The 14223-nt window shown below is 55.2% G+C and overlaps 1 protein-coding gene across 5 annotated transcripts in view; it reads left to right on the forward strand.

Annotated features, from left to right (window-relative positions):
* CELF5 (CUGBP Elav-like family member 5) overlaps window positions 1–14223 on the forward strand; it is a 34726-nt gene that overhangs the window by 15973 nt on the left and 4530 nt on the right. For 3 of the 5 annotated variants that reach the window (XR_008210923.1, XM_052702636.1, XM_052702633.1), the window contains 4 exons: window positions 5822–5873; window positions 10502–10630; window positions 11053–11132; window positions 11941–12087. Coding sequence is in view for 4 of the 5 variants with exons in the window: in XM_052702636.1 (XP_052558596.1) it covers window positions 5822–5873; window positions 10502–10630; window positions 11053–11132; window positions 11941–12087 (408 nt within the window). In the remaining variant the exon portion in view is untranslated. The remainder of the gene's footprint in view (window positions 1–5821; window positions 5874–10501; window positions 10631–11052; window positions 11133–11940; window positions 12088–14223) is intronic. The other 2 variants (XM_052702634.1, XM_052702635.1) reach the window with 2 other exon arrangements.

Below are 14223 nucleotides of genomic sequence, written 5' to 3' on the forward strand. Positions count from 1 at the left end.
GAAGGAAGGAGGTGCTGCCTGAAGATGAGGGGCAGGGGGCTCAGGAGCTGCTCCCTCAGCCCCTAAAATGGAGCCAAGCAGAATCCCACTGATTGAATCTGCCGGCCTGCTGCAATCCCAGTTACCTGAACATTTTGAACCCGTCAGCCAGTTGTTCACCCACTGAATTGTGTGTTGATGTAGCTGGATGCTGGGCATTTGGTATAGAAGCGTGCCGTGAGGAACTGCATTACAAGCTTTGCTGCAGTCTAAAACGATGACATTGACTGGTCAACAACATGGGTAACCTTGTCATAAAGCTAAATTAAGTCAGCTAAACAGATGAACCTGCCTCTTGAACCCCCTCTTGGCGACGACCAGTGACCACGTTGTCTTTCAAGTATTTCTCAGTAACTCCCAGAGTGGATCTCTGTAATTCTGTCAGGCACTGAATCGAGGCTGACAGACCTGCAATTACCAGGGTCTTCCTTCTTGAAAACTGGGACAAAGTTTGGCAGCTTCCACTTGACTGGAACCTCTTCAGATGCCCCAGACTGTTGAAAAATAATTGAGAGAGGTCTTGCAATGACACCAGGCAGCTCTTTGAGTACTGTGGGATGGATCCCATCAGGCCTTGTAGACTTGCATGCATCCATCTGGAGCAGCAAATCCTGCACAGGTTGGGAGTTGGCTGGGGGTTTGACATTCCCACAGGCACAGCCTTGCAGCTCAGAGCTCCAGGGGTCCCAGGACCATCACTGCTGTGTGTCAGCAATGTGCTGTTCTTATTTAACATCTGCCAGGCTGAGGTCACCCGTGAGGATAAGGGCAGCTGATCTGGGGGCATCTCTGAGTTTCTTACAGAATAATTCACCAGCGTCACCATCCTGGCTGGGTGCCTTTGGTAGGTTATGATTGATAACCCTGCCTTCCCTGCTGAAGAGATGCAGTTTTCTTCCTTTAGCTCCCAGGGATGCACTTGGTGCCCTAACACCTGTAGAAAAAAAGATGTGAAGCATTTGGCATCTCCCTTTTCTCACCTTAAAGCCCCTTTGGCACTGGGCTCAAATAACAAGAGGAGATCAGAGCAATGGGGAACATCATCCAGTGTCCTCTTTGGTGCTCTGAGACGTCAGGGAAGGAGCCCCATGAGAGCAGCCTGGCCGTGGATCCCAGGAGCCTGACCTGATGATGTGTGCCTGCCAAAGCCACGCACGTGGCAGGGCTGTCTGTGCTACACTGAGCTGACCTTCCTGCTGCTTGTCTGATGCTAACGCACAGTAATGGTGCTGTCACTTCTGCAGGGCTATCAAGACGATGCAAAGCCTTTGAGTCACAGCAATAAGCTTCTTGCCTTGCTCCCAGAGCAGTGCTAGCTGGAGGGGGGACAAGGAGAGCTGACTGTTAAGGGAGGAGGAGCACAGAGCAGTCAGTGCAGGTGTATCGTGGCCATGCTCTCCAGTGGCTGCTTGCTGAGTCCTGTGTGCACTCAGCTTTGGAAGGAAAGGGGAGGGAGCTCCTCTGCTCTGTGCTGGGGGAAAAGTACCTCCCAGAGAAACCCGTGGGATGAGCTCCTCAGCTCTGCTTGTGACACAAAGTGAGGTGAAAGCTCTCCAGCAATCTTGTTCGTGTTGGAAACAGAAGGCCACTGCTGTGTGGGCAGGAGCTGCGTGGTTTGGGCTCTGGACTTTGTGCGCGACCTCCAACATCGTCTCCCTCGGATTCTTCCACCTGGAGCACAGCTCTCATTATTATCCTCGTCTCCTTCTGCATGGCATTGGATGGGGATTAATTGGACTGAATTCTTCAGCAGCTCTTAGAGCTGTGCTGGAGTGCTGCTCGTTGCTAACGTTGCTCATTGCTGTGTGAGACCACTTCCCTTTCCTCGTGAAGGCAGATCCTTCTGAATAGGGCTGAGGTGCACCAGCACACCAGGCAAAGAGCAAGCAGGAGGTTTGGGCACCAGCCCACTGTATTCCGCACCAGGTGCTGAGTTCAAATGAGCAAACCGGCGTTTAACTTTGGCTGCACAGCTAGAATTGATTCCAGTCATCGTGCAGGACATCTTTAAGTGGCCAGCAGAGGTCCAGCCCACAACCTACAAAGCCTGAAATCCCAGGACCTCATTCTGCCAATGGCCTTGGATGCCTTTTGGTTCCTGAAGTCCCAGAGGAGCCAGCCTGCATCATGTGTTTAATGCGCTCTGCCTCTGACCCACTTAACACTGCGAGGTTCCCCTGCATGGTACCTGGGGGGGCTATTCTACATAACTGAACTCCTAATTAATAGAGAGGCTTGCCCTGTCGTCCATGGGGGCTGACTCTCTCTATCTGCAGCCTGAAAGCTGGAATAGCAAAAGGAAGAACTCACTGCTCCTCCTGGCAAACGTGGCTGCCGGGTTGCTGAGCTGCAGGCATTGCTGCACACGTGGGTTTGGGGAGCAGAGCAGGGAGAGAAGCTTTGGGCTGAGGGCTGGGCATCTGGCCTACGTGGGTCTGCTGGCGTGTGCAAAATGTGGCCGTGGTATTCTTCAGAAATGAACAAATAGGTTAAATTTTAATGCCCAGCTAAATAATTTAACGAGGAAAAATTAAGCTCGGCTTGTGAGGCGGGCGCAGCCTCGTGAATCATTTCTTTGTCCTGTGCAGCACACGTGTGTTCATGTATGTTTGCGGGCTGTGCACATGCATTTCTGCCATTCGGGATCCAAGGCACGCGTGTGCTGCCTCTGGCTGCGATTCTGGGCCCATACAAACGCGGCTGTTGTGGGCTCAGGTGTCCCTGAGAGCTGTGCAGCCTGAGGTGGTGAGCAGAGGATGAAGGAATGAAGGAATGCCCACCTCCGGAGTGTGGCTGTTTGGTCTGGAAGCACGACCTGCCCACCATCCTGCCTCTGAATGCCTTTCTCACGTGGAAGAGGTGATCTCTGCCCATCCTTTCTGTGCATTCCTATTCCCCGTCCTTTTCTGTCCCGTTCCTATTGGGCACAGAGCTCTTTGCCAAGACCCGTGTACGATTTTTATTCACCACAGAGGCACTTCCAAGGCCTCTGGTGAGGAGTTAAAGCAGCTGTGGGCTCCCTTTGTGTTTGCAGGCTCACATCTCTGCTTGAGAGGCCTTTGAAATTTTGTTCATCTTCAATGGCAGCGTGGGACTTGGAAGGATTAAAGCCAAGCTCCTGCTCGTGGAAACCTCATGCATGCGGTTCTCTGCCGCCAGGGCCGTGCCTGCCTCCCCCTCGGCTGGGCGCTCTCTCATTTCGGGACACAGCAGCGCACACAGAATCCCGCTGCTCTCCTCCCAGCCTCAGCATCTGGACCGATTCCTCACGTCTCATTTTCTCCTCTTTCCCCACCTCTTTTGGGGCAGAAGAGGACCGGAGCTCAGTGAGCGGGCAGCGTGCATCCCTTGGCCGTGGGCTTGGCGAGACCCCAAGCTCAGCTGCGGGGCCGTCAGGCAGTCGGGGGAAAAGCTATGGCAGCAGCCATGGGGTGCAGAGCTGGCCGCCCCCCGGGACGCCTCAGCTTGCAGCAGCCAGCCATTGCTGGCACCGCTGCTGACCCGTGCTGCTGCTCTGGCATCGGTGCTGGCACCTCTGCAGTCCTGCGGCCGTGGCCGTGCTGTGGGCTCACCCCGCTGGGGCCTTGCAGGCTCTGGGGAGGGGGAAGGGGTGGACAGATGGACGGAGGGGGCCCCTCCCCGGAGATCGTACCAAAATGTCTCTTTTCTGCAAAGCAGAGGGAATGCCCCCAAGAGCTGGTTTCCATGGCAACCACAAATGTCAGGTTCCATGCGGTGAATAACCGTTTCCATGACGACACCTCCTTTCCCCAAGGTGCTTGGAACTGGAGTGACAGCCCTTCTGGGGGAGGGGACGGTGAGCTGTCCCCAGGTACCGAGCCCCCTTTTTCACCCCCCCCCTCCCTGTGCTTTTGGCTCCTTGCCCTAGGCTGTCAGCCCCAGCATCCCTGGGTGCCTCTGTACCCGGGGGGGGGTGATGCTCTTGGCTTCAGCAGCATCCCTTCCTCCCTCCCTGCCCCCCAATGAATTTGCTCCACATAGGAGATGAGATCCGAGCCTGCCCCTCCATCTCCCTCCCCATCTGTTTAGCTTAATCCTGGTTTTGCTTCCTGGGTAGAGACAAAGCTATTTCTCTGTGCTGCGGGAGAGGCAGGGAGGGAGGTGGGCAGCCACTCCTCCTGGCTCTGCACAGATCCCCTCTTCCAGGCACACATCTGGGCTGCCTGCCCTCTCCCAGCCTTATGACCAGAGACTGCAGGAGCTGCCGCATCTCAGCCAGCAGATCTGGGGCTTTCTGAAGCAAAACCTCACTGCCTCCTCCTGAACCCTGCCCTGCATCCCAGGAGCTCAGGGGCTGAAGGAGATGCCGGGTCCTCGGCTGCAGCTCTGAGGCTGCTGAGTGCCAGTGCTGCACATGCTGGGGCCACCTGGCAGCACAGCAGGACGTTGGGAGCTCTGTAAAGCTGTGCAGTTGATCCAGAGCAGGAAAGAGATCCTTGGCCTCTCCCTTTTGCCTGAATGACACAGCAAGTCCTGGCAGAGAGGCTTGAAGCCAGCACTGCTGCCTCCCAAAGAGGCCTTTCTTTGGGGTGCTGCCGGCCAGCTTCTGCAGCCCCACCTCACTTCTGGAGGCACAGAGTGCAACCCAGGGATGCTCCCAGCTTTGGCTTCATCCTGCTTGAGATCCACCAGTCTGTGCAAGCCAGGTCGTGGCCCTGGGCTGCCACAGGTTCTCCGCCATGCTCAGCCATCAGCTTGGCCTGCTGGCTGGCCCCTCTGTCCTGTTAGCAGCTGGATTACCCAGCAATTTCCTCTGGCTGCTGTGAATACGGGCTCTGCTCTGGTTTTCTAACCAGCCTGGCTCAGTCCCTGCTGTGACAGCAGTGTGTATTTTGCATGCTGGCTTCTAAACACGTTTCAGTTTGTGACTTTTAAGGCCTGATTTTGTTCTCCATTTTGTCTCCTAAGAGCATTGCTTGGCCTGCAATTCACCTGTGGGTCTGACCTGCAATATTCCTGGTGGGTTTTGTGCTGTGAATGTCACTGCTTCAAGTCATTGTCAGCCTCTGTGAATGATGCTGTGAGACTGGAGTGAGATGTGCTGTGGGGACACCTGCCTCGTACAGCAGTGCTCAGACGCCGTTCTGGCTCAGCTGGATCCTGCTAGCGTAGGGAGGAAGCTGTGTTTTCTCTTCCCTTTTTGGACACACCAGTGCTGTACCATCCAACTGATAAATGGTTTGCAAATCAGCCAGTGAAAGCTGTGGGTTGCTTAATCCAGGTACAGCTGTCTGTCTTACCTGGAGAGTGCTCATGTCCTGTGGGCTGAGCTCTGGCTGGTGCTGCTGGTCGAATCATTGCTGATGAGTGCAGGAGAGGTAAGCAGCTCTTCACAATCACAGCCAAGGATGTTTTGTCTCTTTCAAACAGTGCAGTAAGGAGGCATTGCTGGAGAGCAGCACTGCCCTTCTTAGAGCCTCCCTGGAGCACAGAGCATGCTCCGACTGCAGGGGGACTGGGCAGGGAGAAATGCAACCTGCCTGCTTGCTGCACTGCTGGTCACGTTCAGAGACATTCTGCCTTCTGTCTGGAGGAAGCAGAAGTTTGTGCACACAGGGTATTTCCAGGGGATCCTGGTTTCCTTTGCAGAACTCTGAAACCCGCACGGTCCCTTCTCCTGGGTTGCCACACAGTGCCTCAATTCCCTTCTGCTGCTCTCCTGCCCCGCACAGCAGGCAGAAAGGGGCACCCGGTGCCATCAGCGCTGTGTGCCAGGCACTGGGCCGTGCTCTAACCCTCTGTGTCTCTTTTCTCATTGCAGATGGCACGTCCCATCCAGGTGAAACCTGCAGACAGCGAGAGCCGTGGAGGTAGTTGTCATCTCTCCTTGTTCCTCCCGTGGTGGCTTTGTGGCTGGGAGGTGGAGCGGAGAGGTGCAGAGCCCTGACCCGACCTCCCCCTCCCCGCAGTCTGTGTGAATGGTTGGCTGTATGTGGCACGGATTTGGGGTGGCTGATCCTGGTAGCTGATCCCTGTGCCTGCAGCTCACCTGTGGCTGCTGGGCCGGCTGGGCCCCTCTGCTCTCAGGCCCCAAATGCTAACGCAGAAAACAGTGCGTGGTGGGGAGGCACTTCTGGAGGAGAAGGAGCCCGGGTTTAAGGCTGAGATGGAGGAGCTGCAGCCTGCGGGGAAGCAGCTCGCTGAGAGCTGCACCTAATGAGCAGTTCAGAGCTGGAAGCCTGAGAACAGGAGAGCATTTCTGAAATTAATGGGGAGCTTACAGCAGCTCAGGCTCTTCCTCTGCATGGAGAGGGTTTGCAGCTCCCGCCCTGTCCAGATTTATGGATGTTTTGCTGCTTTTCCTTGTCTTCCTGGTACATTGCTTTTCCCCTTCTTCCATTCCTGCATCTGCCTCTCCGTGTGCTGCCTGTGAAAGCAGTTTGCTGGTGGGGAGGATCTGTGTGAGGCTGTTTGTTCCTGCAGGGCAGCGTGTCCTGCGTGCTGCGTTTAGATTCAGAAGACTTTTGTTTGGGATTTTCGGGGGTTGTTTCCAAGCAGTTGATCATTTCCAAGCAATTCTGCCTGTTGCCCCAGCAGAAACAAGAGATATACTTTGTGCTACCTTTTTTCACAGACGTGTGTGTTTCTGTTTGCGTGACCCTCCTTTAAAAAACAGGAAGTTTATCAAGTCAGATCTTTCTTGTTTTTCAAATAGAATCTGTGGTTTTGCTGTTTTCCTGGGGGATTCAACACCTGGCTTGGACTGAGATCTGCTCCTTTGTGTTCCCATTGCCTTCCCAGCCATTCCACCTGTGAGATATGCCTCACTGGAGAAGCAGCACAGCTTCTCATACAAACACAGCTGCCTGCTATCCCAGGATGAGTTGGAATTTGACATCTCTGGTGCTTTCATATGGAGCAAAATAGGTCAATGGTTTCCAGTGCTATTCGTAAGGGACTGAGATGCACAGCGTGGTGAGAATCTCAGCCCCATGATGGTGGTTTTGCTTTTCCCACAGAAAGGTGGGCTTCATTCCCAAAGAAGAACAGAAGATCCCACAGTGGCTCTTGAATTAATTGCTCTCATTGCATCACGGCAGCGTTCACCCCGAGGTGCCCTGGGAGGCTTCCACCCCCAGCAGAGCTGTGCACAAGGCATCCATCAGCTTTGAACGTGCTCCTATTTCACCATTCTGAGAAGGATCATTTCCCTCTCCTGCAAAATCGGTGCAAGAGTAGCATTTTTTTTTGTCTCTCAAGGAAAAAGGCACCAAAGAAGAAAATCACCCTTTTTGTCAGCACCGCTGGTTTCTCACCCAAAAAGGCATTTTCTGTTTCCATTCTGTTTCGCTTTGGGGGGGAGGGGAAGGGAGGGAAGTATTTTCTGAGCAAAGTTTGCCCTTTCTCCCCCTCTCTGCAGGGATTCAGGGATTGCTCTTCTCCCAAGTGGGAATTTCAGCCTCGAGCCCACGCAGCACCCATGAAATCTGAGGAGAGGAGTTCACTCCCCGTCCCTTCTTTCTTCTCCTCTGCTTCACAATATTTATATTGCAAACATTCATTTTTCCCTGGAAGTGTCAGAGCTGTGGTTGTTCTGCAGCTGGAGAGGGGAGAGAGCAGAGCAAAAAGAGCTCATGGTGGGGAGCAGAGCAGGCAGGACCTCGCTTTGGAGGCAGGGCCACGATCTGCAATGGCTGCAAATATCAGGGCATCAGCTCTGCCTCCCAGCAGCAGAGTGGAGCCAGGCTTTGGCTCCTGCATTTCTTCTTATCGGAGGCTGCACTTTTCTCTGGGAAGCCATGAGAACAGCTGGGAGGCTCTGAACACCTTTCTTCCTTCCAGCCTCATTGCAGAGCTCACAAACCAGTGGTCCCCACAGGATCCACCACAGACTGGAATTTTCCCAGCAGTGGAAGCAGCATCAGGACAGCACCCTGGATTTGTCTGACTCAGGTTGTTGTCTCCAAAGGTTCCTCTTGCAGTTCTCCTTCTTACCAGAGATGTGGCCAAACACATTTGCAGATCTGGAAAGAGCCATTCCCTGTAGCAGTGACCCCACACTGACAGGAGGTAAGAGGAAGACTTGGGCAGGGCAGAGCTGCTCAGACAAGGGAACATCAGTGGAGCCCTGATCTGCATTACCCAGGGAAGGAACCTCTGCAGGGGCTCACGCCTCACAAATTAAGCATCCTGGATTAAGTCAGAGCACCATCATTTGTCTCCTGGTGTAAGGGATGTGAAGCCTTGTGCCAGAGCAACCCTGGCACGGTGTGGGGATAGCTGGATGCTGGGGGTTACTGCACCCTGCAGAAGGGGTTTGCTAGGAAGAAGATGCTGCCCGCATGAGTTCAGAGGACCTGTCATCCCAGCGCAGGCTGTGTCAGCTCTTCCCTCCTTCTGCCTGTGATGTGAGCCCAGGAGGACCAGCAAGAGATGGGCTGAAGGGGCAGAGCAGTCTACGTTTGTCTGCGTTTCTGTGCTGTGCCAAGTCGATACGACAGCTGGCCCGAGCCCATCAGCGCTGTGTTAGAGGCAAGAAAACCCCCCTGCCTACCCAGGGAGGACCCTACCTGCCTTCAGTGGGTCCCACCCCATCCACAGCTGCCTCCCCTGCCCCAGTCCTGCTGCTGGGGGCTGCTGGCCCGGTTCCCTCCCTCTGCAGGGCCGTGTGCTCCCCCCCTCGTGGCTGCAGCCTTCAGCCCCTGGCTGTTCCCATGGTATCTTCATCCCGACCTGCTCTGCACTCTCCCTCCTCCCATCTGCCTGCCTGCGCCCAGAGCATGTTTCCATGGGAACTCAACAGCCAAGGATCAGAGACAATTCTCCTGCTTGCTGGACAGTATGGGGAAATTGCCAATCAGAAGGTGAAAAACAAGATCTGGAGAGAAACGGAGGACAAATGAGTGGAGGGGGGTGTGCTGTTACCAGGAGGGGAGTCCTTTTGGAGCTGTGACCCACCGTGGCTCGAGGACGACAGCCGATGTGGGATCTGTCCTTGGGAGTGGTGGCAGCAGCCATCGGGTGAAGGCTGTGGGTTTCAGGACTGTGGCGATGGCTCACGGCTACGGGCTGCCCCGACAGCTCTGGATTCTTTCCCTGTGTGCCATCTTGGGAGCGGGGCTGCTTGAAATGAAATGAACTGGGGAAAAAAAAGAAAGAAGCCTTTTCTTGCATTGTCAGTGATTTCACCCCATTCTGAGCATTCAGAAGAGATTGAGAACCAATAGGTGTGGGGTTTTTTTGCCTTTAGAGCTCGACTCTGCAGGGCAGCACGGTTCTAAGCTGTTCTGCATAGGCAGAGAAGCTGGAAACGTTTTTTTTTCTTCCAAATTCAAGCAAGAAAAGCTGACATTCACCAATAAAAACCAGGCTTCCAAAAGGCTCTGTTAGCAAACCCTCCCAAACAACAGAAGACCTGCAGCGAAACCGCAAGGACTGAGGCAAGCCGGCGGTGTCTCGGTGGATCTTTCCCAAATGAGTCATCAGCCCAAAGCAGAACCATTCATCCAAGCCTTGGCTGGGGGCAGATGCTGCCTCAGTGCTGGTGCAGCCGTGTGGCACACGCTCTGTTCTCTGCCTTGCTTTTTCTGCAGGGGAAACGTGGCACGTGCACACAGCTTGCCCACGTTCTCATGGCAGAGCAGTGGGAAGGCAGCGCGCTCGTGTGCCTCGGAGCTGGGGCCGTGTGAGCGTGCCGGGTGTCATCTATTCATCTGCACACAGCACAGCCCTGCAGCCCGCGCTGTCGCTCCCAGACCTGTTGTTTTTCAGGTCACTGCACTCCAACAGACTGCAGCTTCCTCGCTGTTTGCTGCGACGTGCGTCACGTTGCATTGGTTTTGTTTGAAGCCGGCCCCTCCGCTCCCGTCGCAATGAGGAATCCTCCCAGCCCTCATCCAGCACCCCGCCTCGGGTCACCTCTCCCCACGTGTGGCGCTGGGGGAGCGTTCACTGGTGACACAACCACCCCCAGTCAGTCTGGGAGGATGCTGCTGTGTTTGTGTGGGCTGACGGATGGGGCAGGGAAGGGCGCATCCAAGTGGTGCTGCTTGGTTGCGTAGCAGCAGTGGAAATAGCAATGTTGGCGGAGGGAAATGGAAGCAGAGAAGCCAAAGGTGCAGCAGTTGATCCACGCTGCCTGTGATGGTCTGCACTGTGTCCTGAGGTGCCCCTCGGACTGGATGTATTGCTCAGGAGGGCTATAATTGCCCAGGAAGGTTTTGCTATTCCCATTTGCACTGGATTATCCAAAGGAAAGAACAATAATGACGAGCAGGGAATTGCTGCCCTTGCTGACCAGGAGAAGGGACACCGCAGAGCCCTTTGCTGTGTGTGCAGCTCAGGAGGGTCCCTCAGCCATAAAAGCATTTCAGCCAACAGCAAATCGTTGCCATTCCGGGCATGTTTTCAACACGAAGCTGTTCTGTGCATACGTGTCCCTATCCTCCTACTTTAGACTGTGTCCCTCATAGAAGGTTGATGTTTCTGTGTTTGCCCCTAGGGGACAGGAAGCTCTTTGTGGGCATGTTAAATAAGCAGCAGTCTGAGGATGACGTGCTTCGGCTCTTTGAACCATTTGGGGTCATTGATGAATGTACGGTGCTGCGTGGACCTGATGGGAACAGCAAAGGTGTGAACCCCTCTGTGTCGTGCCCTTTCTCCCTGCTCTTCAGGTAGTGCTCGCCTGCCTCGTGGGAACGCATAGCAGGGAGGGGAAGGCTGGGGAGGATGGGCACAGTTAGGTGCAAGGACGGGGACAGAGAGCAGAAAGGAGCTGCTGGGATCATCAGTGAGCTCAGGTCGGGGCTGCAGTTGGAAACATTTGTAGGCGCAACTCGGAGCACATAGAGAATGTAGGGAGGAGGTGATGAGGGGCAGATGAGGAGGTGTGACGTCGCTGAAAGAACAGTGTGAGAACCTTCCTGCTTGTCCAGAATAGAGTGCTTGGGGCGAGCCATCCCTTCTGTTCTGCTCTCCTTTGCCCTGCGTGAGATGTGACCACACCACGGCGGTCCCATCACTGCGTCTCCTGTGCTCTCTGTCCCTTTCCAGGCTGTGCTTTTGTAAAGTTCTCATCTCACACAGAGGCTCAGGCAGCAATCCACGCACTCCACGGCAGCCAGACAATGCCCGTGAGTATGAGGCCAGGGTACCTCCCTCCCCTTTCCTAATTCTCTCCCCCAGAGCGAACTCCCTCACTGCCCACGACCACAGTTTCCAGCTCGGTACAGCTGTGAGGACAGGGGGCACATGCACACATCCGTGCTCTTGTCCTTGGGGACCATCCTGTCTCCTAGGCTGGTGTGTGTCAGTTTGCCCAGACCGGTAGTGGCAGCAGCACTTTTATCTAGATAAAAGGCTGAAAAAGGAGAGCCAGGGACCAGGCTGTGAGTCTGTGTGCCTGCTGAGAGCAGAGCAGCAGTCAGGGCTCCAGTGGCACGCTCCCTGTCCTTCTCTTTAGGTGGTGGAGGGGCCTCTGGGCCGTGCTGGGGTAGGTGGGAATGCCCCATGCGTGATGTGGGGCTGTGTAACCACAGCTGTGCCCTCTCACTGCAAGCTGTGGTGTTATCTTTTGCAGTCCCACAGCCTGCTGGGCTGGGGCTGCCTGTGGTGAACGCAGCCAGAGGTGTGTGCAGTTGTGTGAGGGGAAGGGTGGGACGTGGGTGAATGGATGGATGGATGGATGGATGGATGGATGGATGGATGGATGGATGGATGGATGAATGGATGGATGGATGGATGGACGGACGGACGGACGGGAAGGGCATGGCCCAGGTTCCAGGCAGCTGCTGAGCACTTTCACTCCAATATTTGCTCTTCTGCACCTCTTCCTCTCTGCTGCCTGCTCTGCCCCATCCCACCTTGCCTGACTGCTGACTCTGCCTGCCCCTGGCCTCCTCCCCCCGGCCTCCTCTCTCTGTCTCCTCTCTCTGTGCCTAGGGCGCTTCCTCCAGTCTAGTGGTGAAGTTTGCTGACACAGATAAGGAGAGGACCCTCCGTCGTATGCAGCAAATGGTGGGGCAGCTGGGGATATTCACTCCATCTCTCACCTTGCCGTTCAGCCCATACAGCGCCTATGCGCAGGCTGTGAGTATCACCGGGGGGCGGGGGGGGGAGGCTGCCCTCCTGGCTGTGGGGCAACTCCATACCTGGGCTGGGAGACTGCTGACAGGTCCCTGTATCTGTGTGAGCTTCCTGGCACCTGGGGTTTGTTCCAGTTTCTCAGTTGGCAGCGCAGCCCGCGTGCTTTTTCCTCCTGGAAGGGGCGACAGGACAGAGCTGGGACCTCCTTACAGTGAGGCTGGGTTCCTCTGACACGTAGACTGGTGGAGGTGCCCGGGAACAGGTGGAGCCCGAGTCTTTCTGTCTTGTTTTGTGGGCAGCTCAGAGCCACGATTCATGGGTGATATTTGCCAGGCATGGTTTGTGAGCCGGGTCCATGGCCGCAGTGCGCCTCAGTTTGCTTTTGGAGCACCAGGAGAGCCCTGGGCCCAGCCTCAGGTTTTCCTCTCTCTGCTCAAACTCTCCAGAGGGCACCAAGCTTCCACTGCTGTCTGTGGCTCCCAGGGCTTCCTCTCTTGACCAGTGGGGTTTGCAGGATGCTGCAGAGGGCCAGAGGTGTTCCAGTCATCCTTCTTCCTCTCTGACAAGGCTGGCTGCACCTCGGATCTTGTGGAACCTCACTGCCTTATGGCAATGGTAGTGGTGGTTGCCACTGGTATTTGAAGTAGATCCTAAACTCAGCAAGTCCCCGACCAGCTCTGGTGGAGCATCTTCAGGTCTTGATGGCCGTCACTTTCAAGTCTCTCTGCCTCCCATGGAAGGAGGCTGGGAAATTGCTCAGGGCGTGAGAGATGTTTGTGTCCAAGAGCCCGAAAGTAGGAGCTGCTCCCAGAAGTAATTTCCCTAGGGGACAGAATAAACCTTCACCTCTGGCTGCAGCGGCTCCTTGCTTTGTGCCCCATCTCCATGACAGAGGAGGAACTGTTTCCCAGTTTTTCTCTCCAAGAATCCCCAGAAGCTCCCACAACCCTCAGCACAGGGGTCAGCTGGGATGTGCTTGTTCTGGTGCACCCTCTGCTGCCGTGGAGCTGGTGCTGAGCTGGGCAGGACGGCAGGATGGGGGCCGTGCTGTGAGCTTGTGGCCCACGTGTGAGCAGGGAGAGCAGGGAGATCTTCCAGGCTTGGTTTGTCAGCGACCTCCACTCTTCAGAAGCTCCCAATGGTGACCAGAAGGCAGAACCAAACTTCGGCTGTGCTGCTTGCTGATCTGCTTCTCGTTTCTCCTCAGCTGTCTGTAAATGCCTTCTCTCCAGCTCCTTACTAACCTTCCTGCTCTGCCTGCGGTGCCTTTCCCCTGGACTCAAGACTTTCTGTCCCATTTCACTTTCAACCTTCCCACAAGGAGAGATCCTCACCAGCTTTTGGGTGCACAAAATGTCAGAGGCAGAGGGTTAACAGCTCTCCAGCTGCTACCTGGGATGCAGCACTGGGGGCACAGGTGATGGTGGCGACGTGGCAGTCAGGCTGAGCTGCTGCTGCGTTCCAGTGCTCTGTGCCAGCGTTCTGCTCTCCCCATCCCTGCAGCCTTTGCCTCCCCCTGAGGCACCACGGCATTCAGGGCCTCACTTCTTGATTCTGCTGGATGCTTTTAATTTATGTTAATTACATTTTCCTTGAAGGAAACGTATCTGGGATGAAACGTGAAGTCATCCCGGGCTGTTTAGGTCTAAAGTTATCCAGTCAGGTGAGATTAATTAAAAACTAGGCAGCGCATTTCAGCTGGTTCAGCTTGAGAGAAAAGGGCTGCATCCTGACAGGGGACGAGCAGCCATAAACCAGCGCATCTGAGGGCTGGGAGCTGAGCTGGGCCCCACCTCCACAAGTGAGGACATTGCAGCTCCATCAACAGGTTGGACCCAGCGATGAGTTCAGACCAAATCCGGGGCCTGAAGAAAGGTCTGGGTGCAGAGGAGGGCTGATGGAGCGGTGGGTGCCATCAGTGCCCGCGTGTTTCCCGGTGGCTGTGAGCACGCAGCTGTGCGCCCACCGCCGCCCTTTGTTCTCACGGCTCATTAAGGTAATTTTATTGGAGTAACGACGACCGTTTGGGAATGCTGGTGTGGCACATTTGCATCTGAATGCGGGTCGTTTTCCGGCCAGAGCCTGCCACCAAACAGGCGCTAATGAGAAAAAAGAAAATCGATGTTCTAAGTAAGGACA

This window comes from Tympanuchus pallidicinctus, unplaced genomic scaffold (genome assembly GCF_026119805.1).
Source record: "Tympanuchus pallidicinctus isolate F22 unplaced genomic scaffold, pur_lepc_1.0 scaffold46, whole genome shotgun sequence".
NCBI lineage: Eukaryota > Metazoa > Chordata > Aves > Galliformes > Phasianidae > Tympanuchus > Tympanuchus pallidicinctus.